The 20,366-nt window shown below is 39.1% G+C and overlaps 1 protein-coding gene across 1 annotated transcript in view; it reads left to right on the top strand.

Annotated features, from left to right (window-relative positions):
* c8h6orf89 (chromosome 8 C6orf89 homolog) overlaps nucleotides 1-19,893 on the top strand; it is a 38,739-nt gene extending 18,846 nt beyond the window's left edge. The window contains exons 3-7 of the mRNA XM_078546638.1: nucleotides 4,802-4,947; nucleotides 6,579-6,742; nucleotides 9,105-9,240; nucleotides 17,120-17,252; nucleotides 19,284-19,893. Of these exons, the coding sequence (XP_078402764.1) occupies nucleotides 4,802-4,947; nucleotides 6,579-6,742; nucleotides 9,105-9,240; nucleotides 17,120-17,252; nucleotides 19,284-19,366 (662 nt within the window). The 3' untranslated portion in view covers nucleotides 19,367-19,893. The remainder of the gene's footprint in view (nucleotides 1-4,801; nucleotides 4,948-6,578; nucleotides 6,743-9,104; nucleotides 9,241-17,119; nucleotides 17,253-19,283) is intronic.
* Nucleotides 19,894-20,366: the final 473 nt, after the last annotated feature.

Below are 20,366 nucleotides of genomic sequence, written 5' to 3'. Positions count from 1 at the left end.
ATTTCAAAGTTTGTGGATAATTCAAAGGCTGGAAGTGTTGTGAACTGCAAGGAGGATGGTGTGGAACTTCAAGAGGACATAGACAAGTTGGTGGAATGGGCAGATAGGTGGCAGATGATGTTCAATGCAGAGAATTGTGAGGTGATGCATTTTGAAAGGAAGAACAAGGACAAGCAATATAAAATAAAGGGTGAAATTTTGAAGTGGGTGCAGGAGCAAAAGGACCTGGGTGTATATCTGCATACATCAATGGAGGTGGCAGGGCAGGTGGAGACGGCAGTTAATAAAACATATGGTATCCTGGGCTTTATTAATAGAGGCATAGCGTACAAGAGCAAGGAGGTAATGCTGAATTTATATAAGACACTCGTTAGACCTCAGCTGGAGTATTGTGTACAGTTCTGACTGCCACATTATAGGAAAGATGGGAAAACATTGGAGAGAGTGCAGAAGAGATTTACAAGAATGGTTCCAAGAATGAGAAACTTCAGCTATGCGGATAGATTGGAGAGGTTGGGACTGATCTCCTTGGAGACAAGGTGGCTAAGAGGAGATTTGATAGAGATGTTCAGAATCATGAGGGAGCTGGACAGAGTAGATAGGGAGAAGCTGTTCCTGCTCATAAAAGGATCAAGAACGAGAGGGCACAGATTTAAAGTGACTTGCAAAAGAAGCAAATGTGACATGAGAAAAAACTTTTTCTCACAATGAGTGGTTTGAGTTTGGAATGTACTGCCTGGAAGTGTGGTTCAATTGAGGTATTCAAGAGGGCATTAAATGATTATTTAAATAGAAACAATGTGCAGAGGTATGGGGAAAAGGCAGGGCAATGGCACGAGGTCATAATTCTCATTTGGAGAGCCGGTGCAAACATGATGGGCTTCAGCTGTTTCTAGATATCACGCGGAGTGAATCAAATTAGCTGAACGTAAGAACTAGGAGCAGGAGTAGTCAATTCAGCCCCTTGAGCCTGCCCCGCCATTCATTATGATCATGGCTGATCTCATTTCAGCCTCAACTCCAATTTCCCGGCCTCTCCCCATAACCTTTGAACCCACTGAAGAATTGGCATTTGCGATGCTGGTGACCTCAGGAAGGGGCTGAGATGAATCATGTAGGGGTTCCCCTTTTCCCCACATCGAGTTTGTGACACCAGATTCAGAAATGTATGCCTTGAACAGAATGACCAGCGACAAATTTCTTCTGATAACTCACAATTGCTTTATTTGTATTATAGGTGTATCACCTATAGTACAAAACCCTAAAATTTAAAACATCCTGTTCCCAGTACCCGACACGGAAGTCACCACGACTCAGGCTTAAACTCAGGCTTAAACAAAAACACAGGCAAAACTCCAAATCTTGTCCTGAAACCTTAAGAAAAAAACCCTCAGACCAATATCACCAAGGTATGGCTGAAACAAGTTACAAGGTACCAGCAAAAAACAGCAAGTTTTTGCCCCAACCTTCACAAAACCCTCAGACCAATATCACTCCGATTTGGCTGAAACTTACAATCCTCAACACGGCTGCTCTGTCCAATGTAGAATGTAGGCCTGAGTCAAGGTGACCTGCCCTGACCCTACTTCCAACTGCGGCCCAGATACTTGGATCAGCTCTTCTTTTATAATAACTTAACTCAGACATGTCAAAACATATTTCCTGTTGTTCCAATGTCGAGTTAGTTGATTCCACACAAAGTCTAGACAAATGTCATCAGCTCCTACTGGTTGAAACAATATGGAGTTTTTCATGGAAGATGTATCCAGACAATTGCTCATTGTATGATCAATTCTCCTGCTATTTGAGGTGGCACAGTAACAGCACCCGGCTCCAAAATTGATGAGGGTTTGAATGACCCTATTTCCAGTACTATTGTTTGTGATGCAGACCTTAATTGCTTAATTCCTTGAGCGTATTGTATTGATGATATGACATTTGTGCCATTGTATTGGGTAATCAGACTTCGTGATTGCATTAGTCAATGGCAGATAATGGCATTTCCATGGTACCATTGTTCCCTGTTGGCAGTCAGTCAATGTCCAAACCCTTCTGATGAGGCACTGTTTTTTTAACTAAATGTCTGAAATAACCCCTTGCTGCCCAGCCCTGTACTGCTGCCTGCAGCTTATCGTTTGTAATTTATAGTTCCAATCATGAGGTCAAAACATGCTCATGGCTTTGAAATTATGTTCTATAAATTTCCCAGTTGGAGGGGATTCTGATCCTACAATCATTCACTCGGCACTTCTGGTGTAGATTGTTGCAAACATTACAGCCTTTTCTTTTGCACTGATGTGCTAGGCTCCCCCATCATTGAGCATGGGGATATTGGTGGAGCCTCCTCCAGTTAGTAATTTAATTGCCCGCTACCCTTCACAATTGGATGTGGCAGGGCAGATCTGATCCATTGCTTGTGGGATTGTTTAGCTCTGTCTGTCGGATGCTACTTCTGTTGTTTGACATCTATGTAATCCTTTGTTGCCACAGTTTCACCAGGTTGACACTTCATTTTCAGACCTGGTGCTGCTCCTGGCATGCCCCCCTGCACTCTTAATTGAACCAGGATTGATCCCTTGGCTTTATGATAATGGTACAATGAGGGTATGACAGGCCATGAGGTTACAGATTGTGGTTGAATACAATTCTGCTGCTGCTGATGGCCCACAGTGCCTCATAGTTTTCCAGTTTTGAGCTGCTAGGTCTGTTCTGAATCTATCCCATTTAACATGGTGGTCGTGCCACACAACACCATAGAGGGTATGTTCAGTGAAGTTTGCTTGCGAAGACAAAACTTTGTATTCACTAGGACTGTGTCATGTCCAGATGCATCTGTGACTGGTAGATTGGTCAGGACCAGGTCTAGTAGGGATTTTCCCCCTTGTTGGTTTCTTCTTCACCTTGCCACCCTCAGTGCTTCTTCCAAGTGGTGTTCAATACTGTACAGAGGAGTATTGATTCATCAGCTGAAGGAGAGCATTACATAGTAATCAATAAGAGGTTTCCTTCACCATGTTTGACCTGATGCCATGAGACTCCATGGGGTCCGGAGTCGATGTTGAGATACCACAGGGAACTCGCTCCCGACTGTATGCCACTGTGCCACTGCCTCTGCTGTGTATGGTGATGGTGGTGTCTGGGACATTGGCTGTAAGACATGATTTGGTGACTTTGACTATTAAGGCTGTTGCTTGACTAGTCTGTGGGACAGTTCTCCTAATTTTGGCACGAAATGTTCGTAAGGGGGATTTTTGCAGGGTTTCCGGTGCCCAAGTAAGTACCAGATGGTCCATCTGGTTGTATTCTTTTTTGACTTTGCTGTAGTGGTTTGATACAACTGTGTAGCTTGCTAGGCCATTTCAGAGGGTAGTTAAGAGTCCATCACATTGCTGTGGACCTGTAGTCACATAGGCCTCTAGGTAAGAATGGCAGATTTCCTTCCCTAGAGGACTTTAGTGAACCAGATGGTTATTTTCACAGCAGTCAAAAATAGTTTCATAACACCATTGTGGAGACTAGCTCCTAGACTTTTAATTAAACATTTGAATTTATTTATTAAATTTAAATTCCACTGGCTGCCGTACTGGGATTTGAACCCATGTCCCCAGGGCACCTGGAATACTAGTCCAGTGATGCCATTATACCATTAAATAGCCATGAGTATTCTTGAGAAAGACTGTCTTGTTTAAATATTTTGTATCAGCATTTACAGAGGCAGTCAAAACTACAAATATTATATAGTACCTGATGAAGATTTGGAAGAGACTCTACTGTTGATGAGTATTGAACCTCACCATATTTAATGAGACTAAAAGGAGAAAAGTTATCAAGTCCAAATGCAGTGCATCACAGAATACTGAAGGAGAATGGGAAAGTGATAACATAGGCACCAACTATAATTGCCCCCCCACCCCCCCAAAAAAATTGGAGATGGAAGTTATGCTTAATGAACTGGAGGATGGGAAATTCACATGCCTATTCAAGAAAAGGGAAAAGGATAATTCAGGAAATTAAAGGCTGGTCAATTTTGCCTGTATTGTGGACAGATGGCTGAAGCCTACAAAGTAGGATGAAATTTGTGAAAATTTGGAAAAGCATGGACTTATCAGGAATGTTTTCATGGGTCCATTTTGTCATGCATTTGTGTTGTTGGGTCATACTTGATTAGTGAAATGAAATCTTTTTGACAGTCATGGTATTTTAATAAAGGCAAAATGATGGATATTATAGAAATGGTATATTTGCAGTGTGAAGATATAGTGCCACCTAAGGGATCTGTTGGAAAATTGGATCATGACATTAAAGGGAATGTAGCCACAAGGATAGTTGGATGGCTAGGAGACAAAGAACAGAGTGGCAGAAAGTGGGTGGCTTTCGGCTTGGCTAGATGTAGCTTATTGGTGTGTCCTAAGGATCTGGTTACTTTTGTTCACTTATAATATATCATATGGACATAGGTGCAAGAGGAATGATGCTAAATTAGTGGGCATAATGAACAGTAAGGAACAATACAAAAGATTACAGGAGGGCAGGTTAGCAGTATGAGCAAATTATGGCACTTCTAGCTCAATGAAGAGAAAAGGAACAGTGAAAGGAAGTGTATCCTAGGCATTGAGTTTCTTGAGAGGGGAAAAACAGAGACATTTAGGGATGCAACAAATATAAAATTTTGCTGAAGTTTTATAATAAAGCAATGTAGTTGGATGGTAAAGTGCAATTATTTTGTGTATGGTCACATCTTGATTCTATATATTTAACAAACATATTGTTGTGTTGTTACAATTAAAGTTGTTTCTTGCAGCTTTTCATGAGTGGGAATGTTCTGGGTGTGAGCGGTTAATACCCAACTGCACCGAATGTGCTGCCTTGACCACTGTTGGAACAGTGAATGACATGAAACATGTTTCTAAGTATAATCATCAAATCGTGCAACCAGTTGTAATCAAGGTGAGCAGTTATGTTAGGCTGAAGTGTTAGTCTTTTTCTTTCAGTCTCAATTGTAAACCATCTTCTTTTTGCCCCCTGGGTTTTTGAAAAGATAGTGTTCTTGCTAGATCTGTTTCTGAAGAAATGTTTGCTGAAATGTCATAGAATATGCTTTTTCAGGGGGAAAATTGTAGCCATTTTGTGATGCTCAAATTTCTGTAAAGATAGTTTTACTTCAAGATGGTTATTGGAAAATAGAATATCTTTCACTTACCAATTTTCCCCTTCATTTCTGCAGACATTAACTTATTAGTTTACGGTACTAAGGTTGCAATATACCTTCTATCAAAAAGTACAAAAAGGCTACTTAACCACAGAGACCATGACAGCTGTGCTCAACCTAGTCCTTGTCTTCTATCTATACTGTGCATTTCTAGGAGGAGCCACGATAGTAATCAATATCAATAGTAATTGATACTCTCCCACCTAACTTATTGGTGCCAAGGCTAACTGCAGTGCCATAGTTACTGAAACCTGAAAATGACTCTGATACTCCCTGGATAAACTTGCTGAGCCTGTTTAGAAAAGCTACCAATATATTTCTCCTCAAACTAGTAACCTGTTAAGTAATCTAGCCGAATAGGTGTAAAATTACTTTCTTTTATGCAGTGAACAAACTTGTACAAACGCAGGTTTTGATTCATGAGATTTGGTCTGCTTCTGGAAAATGTTTAACTGTTTGCACGAGGAGAAAGTGATGTGATGATGAAAGCAGGTGGAGGGATGTCTGTTGTGAAATTGTGCAATGTGGGCAAGGTAGAGAATGGGTAACCCAAGCCCACAGTGTGGTCAAGGTAAGTATATTGCACATGATATCATATGGTTTACACTGCTAAGTTGCGTGTTTATTTTTGCAGTCTATGAAAAATCTGTTATTGTTACTATTTTGAGGAGAATTGTATTGGTGGCTTTTCCAAATAAGCTCAGCAAGTTTATCCAGGGAGTATCAGTCATTTTCAGATTTCAGTAACTGTGGCACTGCAGTTAGCCTTAGCACCAATTAGTTAGGTGGGGGAATATCATTAAAGATTCAGCTTTTGATTACTATCTTGGCTCTCCTAGAAATGCACAGTATAGATAGACAAGGACTAGGCTGGGCATAACTGTCATGGTCTCTGTGGTCAAATAGCCCTTTTCTATCTTTTGCTAAAAAGTATATGCAACCTAAGCACTATAAAGTAATGTGTTAATGTCTGCAGAAACAAAGGGAAAAATTGGTAAGTAAAAGGGGAATAAAATATATTTATTAGGATATCCCTTAAAAATGGTGATCAGATGATACAGGTATTAGAAATTTGAGCAATTTGTTTAAAATAGAAAACTTAAATACTACATGATTATCGGGTATGCATGTGCTTTGATCGCTGTACTGTTTTATGTTCCCATAATTTTAATCCCATAAATTGTAATTAAAAATTGTACCAGCATAAAATTGTACAGTGAATTTAGGATTCCCTCGTACCATTACCTATTCCAGTCGAGTACACAGAGTACTCGGGTATACAGTGTGCATTATATTAATAACTGCATAATATTTGTAAATGTAAAACAGGTACCAGATTTTCATTGATTTGCTCAACCTCTTCCTGTAGAGTGGATCAACTGTGTCATTGTCCTATGAGGATTTGAAACGCTTATATTCAGAATACAAGGAGGCCATGGATGTGTATGCTGAGGTTGAAGGCGATACCGAAAATGAAGTCAATAAAAACTCTTATCTGTTTCCAGAAGAAGAATCTAACCTAATTGTTCACTGGTGAGATTAAATAGTGAATCCAGTTATTATCATTTTTTAATTAAATCTCGGGTTTTTAAAGTATTTTTCAAAATAAACTTTCATTTTGCTAGTTGAAGGATTTTATTTATTTTATTGCTTTTATTATTATTCCATTTGCTAGTTCGCCTCCTTCTCCCTACCCCAACATATGATATTCTATAACCTGCCGCTAAGAGATTACTGTAATTGAGTCATGGGTGAACTCTTGACTGAAATTGATCAAATTAGGAGCACATGATTTTATTTTATTGACCCTCAAATACAGGCAGTTAGTTGTGAGAGGCTCAATGGTTAATATCACAAAAATGTAGTTAATTGGCCGCTAAACCTACAGCAAGGAGTCTGTTGATATTCAGAGCTATGATTAACAAAAGAAAGTGAACAAAAATGTTTTAATAACTTATTAATCTTGTGTAGTCATGCTACAAACATTGTTACCTGTTTCTCTGAAATTTCATTTTGATTTTATGCCAATATTTAATTTTGAAACTGTCCATGTACTCATTTTGCAATTACCTGTCCTTATTTATTCATTAAGCAGTCAAATCATCCAAATAGTTCTTTAATCATTTTTGCCTGCTTTTTTTTCCAAAATTGAGGTTTGAAGCAACATCAAATAATTATAATAGCGTGATATAAGTGTATTAATCTGAATGGTCTATTGTATTTTTAATGTCTTTACTTGAATCCCACTTGTCTCAAAACACTGGGCGTCACCTGGATATTTTTGCCCCAGAGTAGTTGGACGGAACAACCAAATATAGCTAGCATTCTGAGCAAATTACAATTGCAGAATTGTCACCATGCACCAGCAGCATTTAAACTAGGCAAATTATAGAATGCTTCTTTCTGCTTTAAAAATATTTGGAAAAAGCTAGAGGACATATTCAGAGTTTTATTTTAGTAACATTTGTATTGATTTTCTTTTTAATAACAAGCTATGTTGCTGTGTGATTAACAGAGTAAATATGCAACAGACCACTCATTACACATCTGTTAAACAGTTACTGTTTGAATTATAAATACATCATAAATTTAGAAAGCCTTTTAAACGGTAAGAAAAAGACTCGTGTCTTTCCTCATCATTGAGTTCCCAAAAAGTCTCTAACAATTTGTGTTTATTTACAAGTAAAAGGATGTAAATAAAATTACTAATATTTGTAAGACAGACACAGAAGTACATTTCCAAGAACCAATCACAAAATACCAAGTTTACAGTTTGCATTATTGACCTTTTAAAATTGCATGATTAGAACAAAACAAATGAAATCAATAATGTCTGTGCCACAGGAACATTCATTTATGACTAATTATAAATGTTTCTCTATTTTCCACATTGTTAAATTTAGTATATGGCCCTAGTTTTAAATGCTTAATTGGATAGATCAAAATTGCGGGTCTTTTCTAATTCCACTTGACATTTTGACTGCTATTTCTACAGATATGACAACAAAATCAACCTGTTTAAGGCCATGTGATGAATACATATTTGGAGTGAGAATTTGTACACCGTACACCTGAATTTAATGTGCGAATTTCTGACAGAAGTAGATAGAATAACTCGTAATAGTACAAGAGTAGGCACTGGAGCTAATCTGCACCCTTAGATGGTTAATCAAAATATCTTCTGTGAAAAGGAATATTTGCTATAAAATTGGTTGAATAGAAAGTTACTGAAATCCCTGGTCAATCCATGTAGCACTCTATTAGCATGGAAATTCCCCATTCCTCATCACGTGACACTAGCAAGGATAGTTGCTCACAAGTCATGCTAATCGAGGCATTAAATTTTAGCATAATGCCATTGGTTTCACCATCTCAGAAATTATATACAGAAATCATGTAATTTAATTTTTAAAAAGTTAATTTTTTAAAATACCTACTTGCCTATCATTTGAAAAGATCACACGTTTTGCCTTCCAGGAAAACCCCCTGGTCTCATGTTATAATCTTAGGATGTCCCATTTTCTATCAGAGTCCAAGATTGTATGGCAAATCATACCACTGGTCAAGGTGTGAACTCTGGTAACACACTGGTAGGAAGGGAGAAGCATGAATCAGATTTGAATGTTGTGAAACCATGAGTTTTCAAACATGAGTAAAAATATAATGAGTTATTGAAACTATGATTTCAAGGTGTTAAATAGCTTTCTCAGGCTTTAGTCACCATCTGCATACTGGCAATTCTAAATTATAACTGGTAATTGTTGAAAACGTTCATTAATTTTGTTCTTTGCCAGACACTTGAACCATTTTTATTATCCATAAATAATGCAATAATTAGATATATAATCTGTATATTTGAACAATAATCAAATTTAACTTTCTCCATTATAATCAGGAGAAAACAACGTATAAATGGGATGCATATTCTTCGAACACTTTTTCCCAATTCAAGCATGTTGCCTTTTGAGAATAAAGTATCTCTGAAGAAATGTTTAATAGCACCTAGTCGTGGCTCTCCATTCCAACTCCTGGTAAGGAAGATTGATATAAGAGCTTTGTGTTTTGCGACTGAATAATTAATTTTAAAAAAACTTGATTTTCTATTCTTGTAAAACAGCTACCTGAAGCATTCATGATTTATAATATTTGAAAAACAAGCATATTTTTGCTTACTAGTCTTTTCACAGAATCACACAGTGCAGAAGGGGCCCTTCGGCCCATCGAGTCTGCACCAACACTTGAGAAACACCTGACTTACCTACCTAATCCCATTTACCAGCATTTAGCCCATTGCCTTATGTTATGACGTGCCAAGTGCTCATCCAAGTACTTTTTAAAGGATGCGAGGCAACCCGCTTCCACCACCCTCCCAGGCAGCGCATTCCAGAACGTCACCACCCTCTGGGTAAAAAGGTTTTCCTCACATCCCGCCTAAACCTCCAGCCCCTCATCTTGAATTTGTGTCCCCCTTGCGACTGACCCTTCAACTAAGAACAGCTGCTCCCTATCCACCCTGTCCATGCCCCTCAGCCTTCTCTGCTCCAACAAAAACAACCCAAGTCTATCCAACCTCTCTTCATAACTTAAATGTTTCATTCCAGGCAACATCCTAGTGAATCTCCTCTGCACCCCCTCCAGTGCAATCACATCCTTCCTATAATGTGACGACCAGAACTGCACACAGTACTCCAGCTGTGGCCTCACCAAGGTTCTATACAACTCCAACATGACCTCCCTACTTTTGTAATCTATGCCTTGATTGATAAAGGCAAGTGTCCCATATGCCTTTTTCACTACCCCACCAACACGCCCCTCCGTCTTCAGAGATCTATGGACACACACGCCAAGGTCCCTTTGTTCCTCAGAACTTCCTAGTGTCATGCCGTTCATTAAATACTTCCTTGTCAAATTACTCCTTCCAAAGTGTATCACCTCACGCTTATCAGGGTTAAATTCCATCTGCCACTTATCTGCCCATGTGACCATCCCGTCTATATCTTCCTGTAGCCCAAGACACTCAACCTCACTATTAACCACCCAGCCAATCTTTGTGTCATCCGTAAACTCACTAATCCTACCCCCACATAGTCATTTATGTCATTTATATAAATGACAAATAATAGGGGACCCAGCACAGATCCCTGTGGTACGCCACTGGACACTGGTTTCCAGTCACTAAAGCATCCTTCTGTCATCACCCTATGTCTCCTACAACTAGGCCAATTTTGAATCCACCTTATCAAAGTAACCTGTATCCCATGTGTATTTGCCTTCTTTATAAGTCTCCCATGTGGGACCTTGTCAAAGGCTTTGCTGAAATCTGTATAAACTACATCAACTGCATTACCCTCATCTACACACCTGGTCACCTCCTCAAAAAATTCAATTGAATTTGTTAGGCATGACCTCCCTCTGACAAAGCCATGCTGACTATCCCTGATCAAACCTTGCCTGTCCAAGTGGAGATAGATTCTCTCCTTCAGAATTTTCTCCAGTAGTTTCCCTACCACTGACGTGAGACTCACTGGCCTGTAGTTCCCTGGCTTATCTCTAAAACCCTTCTTAAATAGCGGAACCACATTATCTGTTCTCCAGTCCTCTGGCACCTCCCCCGTGGCCAGAGAAGAATTAATAATTTGGGTCAGATTCTCATCCCTTGCCTCCCTCAGCAGCCTGGGACACAAATCATCTGGACCTGGAGATTTGTCCACTTTTAAGCCTGCCACCACCTCCAATACTTTGTCACTCCCTATATCAATTTGCTCTAGAACCTCGCAGTCTCTCTCCCCGAGTTCCATACCTTCATCCTCATTCTCTTGGGTGAAGACGGTTGTGAAGTATTCATTCAGCACTCTACTGATGTCCTCCACCCATAGATTGCCCCCTTAGTCCCTAATGGGCCCTACTCTCCCTGGTTATCCTCTTCCCATTGATATACTTGTAGAATATCTTGGGATTTTCCCTACTTTTACCAGCCAGAGCTTTCTCATTTCCCCTCTTTGCTCTCCGAATTGCTTTCTTAAGCTCCACCCTGCACTTTCTGTACTCCACTAATGCCTCCACTGATTTGCTCACCTTGTACCTGCTAAAAGCCTCTCTTTTCCTTCTCATCGTATCCTGAATATCCCTGGTCATCCATGGCTCTCTGGGCTTGTTGCTCCTTCCTATCACCCTAGAGGGAACATGTTGAGCCTGTGCCCTCCCCATATCCTTTTTGAGCACCCCCCACTGCTCTTCTGTAGATTTCCCCACAAGTAGCTGTTCCCAGTCTACCTTGGCCAGATCTTGCCTTATTTTACTAAAATCCATTCTTCCCCAATCCAAAACATTTTTTTGCAAATTGTCTATTTCTTTGTCCATAACAAGCTTAAATTGTACCATGTTGTGGTCGCTATCACTAAAATGCTCCCCTACCACCACCTCAGCCACCTGTCCGGCTTCATTCCTCAGAATTAGGTCCAGCACTGCGCCGTCCCTTGTTGGACCCTCTACATATTGACCTAAAAAGTTCTCCTGTACACATTTCAAGAAATCCCCTCCATCGAAGCCCTTAACACCATGTCTATCCCAATTAATGTTGGGAAAGTTGAAATCACCTAATATAATTACCCTGTTGTTATTGTTTTTACATACCTCCGCAAATTGTGCACATATTTTCTCCTCAATTTCCCGCTGACTTTCAGGGGGTCTATAATAAACACCTAACAACGTGGCTGCCCCTTTTTTATTCCTAAACTCTATCCACAAAGCTTCATTCGATGCCCCCTCCAAGTTATCATCTCTCCTTACTGCAGTAACTGACTCTTTAACTAATAATGTAATGCCTCCTCCTCTTTTACCCCCTCCCCTGTCTCGCCTGAAGATTCTATACTCCTGAATGTTGAGCTGCCAATCCTGCTCCTCCCTCAACCATGTCTCTGTGATGGTTACTATATCACAATTCCACATGTCAGTCCTCACCCTTAACTCATCTATTTTACCTTTAATACTCCTGGCATTAAAGTAAAGGCCATCCAGCCTTGCTCCCTTGAAACCTAATGTAGTTGTATTCCCTCTTACTTGATTGTTCTACTGTATTATGATGTGTCCCTTTTCTGCTAACATTGTGTCCTCTCCCCCGCCGAATTAGTTTAAACTCCTCCCAACAGTACTAGCAAACCCACCCACAAGGATGTTAGTCCCACTCTGGTTCAGATGTAGACCGTCCCACTTGTACAGGCCCCACCTTCCCCAGAAACGGCCCCAGTGATCCAGGAATCTAAAACCCTCCCTCCTGCACCAACTCTTAAGCCATGTATTCATATGCGCTATTCTCTTATTTCTGTGCTCGCTAGCACATGGCACTGGGAGTAATCCAGAGATTACAACCCGAGAGGTCCTGCTTTTTAGTCTACTGCCTAAGTCCCTAAATTCTTGATGCAAGACCTCAGCCCACTTTCCACCTATGTCATTGGTACCAACATGTACCGTGACCTCTGCCTTATCACCCTCCCCCTTCAGGATGCCCTGCACCTAGAGGGCACCTGGAGAAAAAGCTCCTTGGTGTTACATTTACTTTAATGCTCTGAAATGCTTTTGTATGATTAATTAATGTTTTCATCAGTCTTGTGAACAGCAAGCATAATAAATTCAGAGAGTGAAGGGAGAGTCACAAACCAAGATTTTAAATTTAAGTAAGGCAAGCTTCAAAGGGAATAGAAATAAATTGATTGTAGTAGTCTAGGCTGAATTGTCAATGACTAAACCTCCAAACAAAAGGTGGGAAATAACAAAGAAGCATTTGGTATAATACAAAACCAGTATATGTCTCCAAATGGCAAAATTTCCCCTTGTACAATTAGGCCAATAAATGAGATGAGGGACAATATCAGAAAAGGCTTACACAAAGTGGAAGGCCAGTAGACGCGCAGAACTATGAAATAATAAGAAATGCAAAATAGAAACATAAGGAATTGTTCAAGGGATATCAAAGTTAACAGTAAGACATTTTAGAAATATATTGGGATATAGAGAAGGTACTCTGGTTGGATATGATGAATGATGTTTCCCCAGGGATCTGTACCCAGGGCTTCAACATTTCACCATGACTTTGAACAAATAGTGTTTTATAGCCAAGTTTGAAGATGACAGCCTGTCAAGAGGCATAGTAAATTGTACAGATTGGGCAGGAAGTTATATAAGGACATAAACCGATTGTGAGTGGGCAAAACTGGCAGATAGAACTTAGTGTGAGATCATTCACTTTGCACCCAAGCATGTTAAATCAGTAACAAAAACAAAAATACCTGGAAAAACTCAGCAGGTCTGACAGCATCTGCAGAGAGTAGAAGCGTTAACTGTGTTCCTCTCCGCAAATGCTGTCAGACCTGCTGAGTTTTTCAAGGTATTTTTGTTTTTGTTTTGGATTTCCAGCATCCGCACTTTTTTGCTTTTATGTTAAATCAGTATATTTTCTAAATAGTGAAAGACTAGCAACAATGGAGGATCACAGGGATTTGGGTGTCCATCTATACAAATAAATAAAAGCTAGTGCACAGGTACAAAATGTACCCTGAAAGATGATTGGAATGTTGGCCTTTAACTCAAATGGTCTGGAATAGAGAGGAGAGAAAATAATACTTCGGTTGACCCCATAATAGAGTTCATTATGGCTACTCCATCTCAGGAAGTATATGTTGGCTTTGGAGGGGTACATCAGAATGATTTTGGGACATAAAAGGACTAAGTTATGAGCATGGGTTGCAGAAATTTGACTTTTGTTTCCCTGAGAATAGAAAGATGACAAGTGATCTAATCCAGGTGAGGGAATACAGAACAAGGAGACAAGATCTCAACGTTATTGCTTAGCCATTTAGGAGTGAAATTGGGAAGCAATTCCACACACACTGATATTGACTCAATAATGTTCAAGATTGAGAATAACTGTTGGGTAAGGATATCGAGATATGGAGCAAAAGCAGGTAAATGGAGTTGGGGTACAGATCAACTATAATCTAACTGAATGGCAGAATGGGCTTGAGGGGCTGAATGGTGTACTCCTTTTCCTATGTTTCGGCCTCTTCCAATTCCTTAACTATGTATTTGAGTTTTTTAAACGAGTAAATGCCATCATATTTCTGAAAATGCACTATTTCAAAATTTGCACATGATACAAAACTCGGAAGTGTTGTGAACTGTGAGGAGGATAGTGTAGTATAGGACATAGACATTTTGGTGAAATGTCTGGACAGGTGGCAGATGAAGTTCAATGTGGAGAAATGTGAAGTGATTCATTTTGATAGGAGAGACAATATAAAATAAAGAGTGCAAATCTAAAGGAGTTGCAGGAGCAGGGGAACCTACATGTATATGTGCATAAGTCATTGAAGGTGGCAGGACAGGTTGAGAAAGTGATTAGTAAAGTATACAGTATGCTAGGCTTTATTAATAGGAGCACAGAGTACAAGAGCACGGAGGTTATGTTGAACTTGTACAGGAGTATTACATCCAGTTTTGGGCACCGCACTTTAGGAAAGATGTGAACGCATTGGAGAGAGTGCAGAAAAGATTCACGAGAATGGTTCCAGGGATGAGGAACTTCAGTTATGAAGATAGATAGATTGGAGAAGTTGGGTCTGTTTTCCTTGGAGAAGAGAAGGCTGGGAGGAGATCTGGTAGAGGTATTCAAAATCATGAGGGTCTGAACAGAGCAGATAGGGAGAAATGTTCCCCACTTGTGAAATGACTGAGAACGAGAGGGAGCAGATTTTAAAGTAATTGGCAAAAGCAACAAACGTGACATGAGGAAAACCTTTTTCACCCAGCGGGTGGTTGAGGGCTGGAATGCTCTGCCCAAGACTATTGTGGAGGCATGTTCGATGGAGACATTCAAAAGGGAATTAGATTTTTGTTTGAAAAGGAAGAATGTGCAGGACTACGGGGAAAAGGTGGGGGAATGGCACTAGGTGAGTTACTCATTCAGAAAGCCAGTGGAGAAAGAATGGGCCAAGTGGCTTCCTTCTGCGCTGTAACAATTCTGCGATTCTATTTGTCTAATCAGATTTGTAATCCAGTCTTTCAATTTTGTACGTAAGGAAGGCGTTTGTACTATTGTTTGTATAGGATGCAGTTTTTGTATAGGATGCAGTTAAGTCAATTTTAAAGAAATTGTTGATTACAGGAATCATTCTTGTTAATGGAATCAAAGTAAAAATTCCAGTAACTTTTTTGTGTTTCATTAAATTCATCGTAAGTAACGGCATCAGTGAACCTAATCAGCATTACTGAGATGTAATTTAAAACACTGTCCCCTGTCTATGCAATATGGCCGTCTGCGCAGACATCACTTTGCTGCACCCAGCTGGTCCTGTGCCCAGCCTGCCAGAAAGTCTTTAAACGGAAACATGTTTAATTAATATGAAAACAAATATTGCTCTGGCCCTTCAGTAACAGCATCCCACTTTGTTATACAGTACAAGGACGAAAAAAGAGAGAGGGCAGGAGTGAGAGACGGAGTGAGTTAGGGCAGTGAGACACAAACGGTCAGACAAAGTATCGGTTCCACAAAACCTTGTAAAGTCTGGGTTTACTGATATATCAGCAAGAACACAGTATTAATCTCACACCTGGGTGTGTTGTCAGCGAGTGATTAAAAAGTCCCAGATTTAACCCTTACTTGCCTGTGGTAACCTCTGCAGATTTCAGATAGAAATGTTTTGAGAGCCTGTAAACATGGCAGAAAAACTCTAGAACTGCACAGCAAACGCAGCCAATTTAAAAACTATTGAAATGGAGGTACAAAGCATTGTGAAAACTGACGTTTCTTGCAAGTTTTACAGGTCTGCATTATGAAATAGACCAGCTGAAACGAGGTTGGGGTGGGTGTGGAGATTGAGACAGAACTCTCAACATTCCAGTGAAGGCTCGTTTCCCTTAGTACGCTCAGTAGGCTTCGCTGTATGCTTATAGTTTTACTTTCACAAAGCTGAGAAAACAATTTGAAATAAACAAGATTTTGAGCTGCAGCAATGTTTGCCCTTTTCTCATCCATTAAAATAGAATGGCCCGGAGTTTCCTGAATGCATGCACCAAAACAGCAGCATAATGCTGTTTTTTTTTGGTGCAAAAGACCTGAATTTCCTCTACCTTTGTCATTGAATGAAACTTGCACTGAAATCCTGCACTGCTCATTAATGTAGCTCCACCGCTGTGCAGAAAGGATCGAGAACAGGAGTTTACTGCATTTATGCCAGTTCTGAATTCAGCTCATATTCTGGTGTTCTCTTTTTTTAATTTTTTTTCAATGAGATGTGCACAGTGTTTTCTGGATCTTGGAACACATTTTTACAGCCTCTGAACAAGTTGCATTAAGTATTGAAAAGCTTCCATGATTGCATTTTCTTAAACTTATGTGGTTGTTGATGTGCATAAGGGATGATTTGATGGCTTCAAATCTTTAATTTAGTTTTCTTACTTAAAGCAATGAATGTGATACAAGTTCTAACTTTCCTCAGGCCCTGATTATTTAGGCTGATTTCTGCCTATTTTATGCTGGATTTTAGGTTGCAGCATATGTTACTAGATTCTCAGGAAATCTTAGCGTTAGCTGCCCATGGCAATGTTGGTGTAAATTTCGGCTTAACAGTTACACCGTTTGAGGAAATTCCAGGCCAATTAGAATTAAAGAATTAAAATACAGATTGTCTAAATTTGTTGGGATACAGCTCTGAACTCTTTGTTGCTTCTAATTTTCAACAATTCAGCAGGGAAGGATCACCATAAAAGACCAGTAACCAACTGACACCTTGAAAAAAGCAGGTTTAAAGAGACTTGGTGTTCTGTTTAAGGGAATGCCTGCTTTAGGGAATTAAAGTAGCTCGACTAATGTTGTGTAATGCTACCTGATCTTAATGTACCTCCTTTCTGCTCTAGTCTCACCAGCTCCAGGTTGGGCACAGCTGGCTGTTTGTAGGTGGAGGTAATCTGAAACTTCACATTAATGCCTCTGAGAAATGTGCAGAGCAGTGTGGCTCCTTTTTAGTCCTGCTCGGAGAAGGCGATATTGGTATGTAATCAAATTTACTTGCTTTTTGTGCTCCTTATTGTTCAAACTTAGAGGACAAATTATCTTTTCTAAGTTCTCCCTGTTCACAGGCTACAGGAAGCAAACCATGTAACATTTATAACATACCCTTTTAAAAAGTTTTAATAAATCAATCTGCTACAAACTTTTATTTTGAATCATTCTGTTCAAGTTTGTTTTTGATTCTTCGGTTGTAAATAATGCCAGTGGAGATACTAGCTTTGGTTTTCGCACACCTTGGCACCTCAGAACTCGATTGGGGTGCACCTCCAGTGTAGAGATTTCTGCCTTCCCTGGTGATGCCTTACTGATCCAGTTTGCACCACTGTGGGGATGGAGTGCTGCTGTGGCAGATCGCAGAGGCTTAGCACAGTTGGAGAAACAGGTGGCTGAGAACCGCCTATATCAAAACTTTTTTTCCTGCCTAAATATTTTGCATTTCACTAATGGGCCTGAGCACAGCTGCACTTGGAGTGCATTTGCAAAACTTCCTTGTCAGTTTGCCCCAGACCCTCTGTGCTGACCCCCAAATGTTGGGCACCTGGGCTTTACAAGTGGCCATGTGTCCAACATTCAAATAGTGCAAATGGCAGGAGAATGTGGCAGCGGTGGGATTTCCCCTTTTTGACACCCAGTGAGCGTGTATCTAATGACATCAGTAGGTACAGCTGTCTCAGATGGGACCAAATACCAGGAATCCACCAAAAAATAAGCACGGAGCAGTGGAATGTCTAGCCTACAGAATCCTATAGCATGAGTAGCTGAAATGAGGTACGCGGTTAAAATGACCAGATTACTGAAAGTCATTAATTCAGTCTATCTCCCAGTCTGCTTCCTTCGTATAATCATGAGCATTTACTGTTGAGATGAAAAATTAAAAACTATTAATATTAAATAGATGGATGAGTTTTGGTGAGAGGATTCTACTTTTCTCATCCTTACCATTTATTGTTCTGAGTTAGAAAAAAACGCAACATTGTTAATAAAAATTCTTTGTCACTATATTTTTAATGTTACAATCCTGTGTATATTGCTCTTCGATTGTCCCCATTCCTCTACAAAATGTATAATTGCCCCTTAACCTGTCTTATTAAATGAAGAACAATACATCTTTACACCAAATACCCTGTGAATTGTGTGATTTGTGTTGAAGACAGATGAACATTTACTTCTGTCCCTTCCTAGTATGTTTTTAAAGCCATAATTTGAAAGCATTGAGATTTAAAATAGCTTTTTCTTTGACAGAGAATCTGTTTCATTTTAAATAGCAGACAGTACTTTTTTGTTGTTTACACTGTCCAAGACAAAGTAAGCTGTGTACAACAGCAAGCATCTCAAGATGGTGTACAGATATATTTTGAGGTGTATTTGAATTATTTGGAGTTGTACCAGCACAGTTACTATTCCTTCATTGTTCTCTCTAATGTTGGCTGCTGGCACTTCTATACACACAATTCCCAAACAAAAGGCCTTGCCATGTAAATATAATTTCTCTTTCATTAAATTATTTTCTTTTGTGCTGCTGTTAGATTTATACTATTTGGTTCAAACCTCCAGAGTAGGTTTGCCTTGCCTTGTCTCCTGTGTAAACTACTAAAATGATTGTATACTTACATAGTATTACAGAGCATTTACAGTGCAGAAATAGGCCACTTGGTTCAGGAGGTTTAAGCTCCTCATGAGTTGCTTTCCCCTTCTTGCTCCATTGCATCCAATCAACATCTTTTTTTCTCTCTCGTTAAATGCATCTGAGGTATTTGCCTCAACTAACCCATGTGGTAGCAAGTTCCACATCCTAACAACTGTGTAAAGTTCTGAAGAAAAGTCGTAGTCAACTTGAAACATTAACTCTGTTTCTCTCTCCATGGACATTACCAGACCTGCTAAGCACTTCCAGCACTGTTTTTATTTCTGATTTCTAGCATCCGCAGTATTTTGCTTTTATATTACTGAATAAAGCTGTTTTGACAAACTTTGAATTAATTGTAATTATTTGATTTTCATAAAATACAGTTTATGCAAATTCAGATTATTGGCGGATGACCATTTTACCAGCTGGAGAGCAAACAGTCATTACTTGTGTCGGATCCATCTAACTGAGGATGCTTGGTGTCTCCAGATGAATGTGTCCGTTATGTGCAAATATTCAATGTTTATCCAGATTAAAACTGTTATTTGAATGCATGTCTCTGGATAGATCTACATTCCGAAATGTGGTTTAAATTGTACTGTCAGACTACACTATGACTAATGTAATACTGCACAATGATCCAGAGTATGGTTTGCAAAACATTGGCTTCTGAATAAGTCCAATATAGTTTTTCTAAATTCCAGGTAATTTTCATTTTCTTTTAATCCTCTTTGGCTGTACCTAATGCATAACCTAGTTCAGAAAATGGTAAATATTTTGCAAACGAAAGCTATATGATTTGACTTTTTGATTGTTTACTGTCTCTGTTAACTAATGATGCAGGATAAATTATCATTAATGTTTTCAGGGAGAAATGACTACTGATTACCATTTTCATTTAGTCTATTAACAAACGATAATCATTTAAAAGAATGAGTCGAAGTGTAAAAGAATTTTGAGGAATAGGTGACAAAATATTCTCAAAAAAGAAAATAATGGTAGAGTACTAATTGCTTTGCTTAAGGCATGGTTTATCTATTTGTTTTTTTTTAATTAAGTTATGTGATTTAAGTAAATGTGTATGAAATATGGTGGCTTGGAAAACTGGCAATAATTTTAATATAGCCTCACCATGTACATAGTTTCAAAACAACTTTGTAAAATTTTGCTTTGTGTATATATACATATAAACATAAATATATATATAAATATATTTGTATATGTGTAAAGGTAAGGAATCCTTGAAATATGTTGCCTTTAATTTTTTTGATAAAATGAAAATTTGAATCAAAAAGTAATTGTTAGATTTAATGTTTAAGTAACTTAGTGTTTTGTTCAAAATAAAAAAAAATCCAAATGCGATTCTAGCCTTTAATTTTCAGCATTACAATAGGTGTGGATGGGAAATGTTTGAAATTTTCTTGATAGCTATGCACAAGCAATCTATGTGATGAAAATACTGCACC

Source organism: Cetorhinus maximus, chromosome 8 (genome assembly GCF_964194155.1).
Source record: "Cetorhinus maximus chromosome 8, sCetMax3.hap1.1, whole genome shotgun sequence".
Taxonomy (NCBI): Eukaryota; Metazoa; Chordata; class Chondrichthyes; order Lamniformes; family Cetorhinidae; genus Cetorhinus; species Cetorhinus maximus.
Note: the sequence above shows the minus strand (reverse complement) of the source record. Positions and strands in the feature narration are given on the sequence as shown.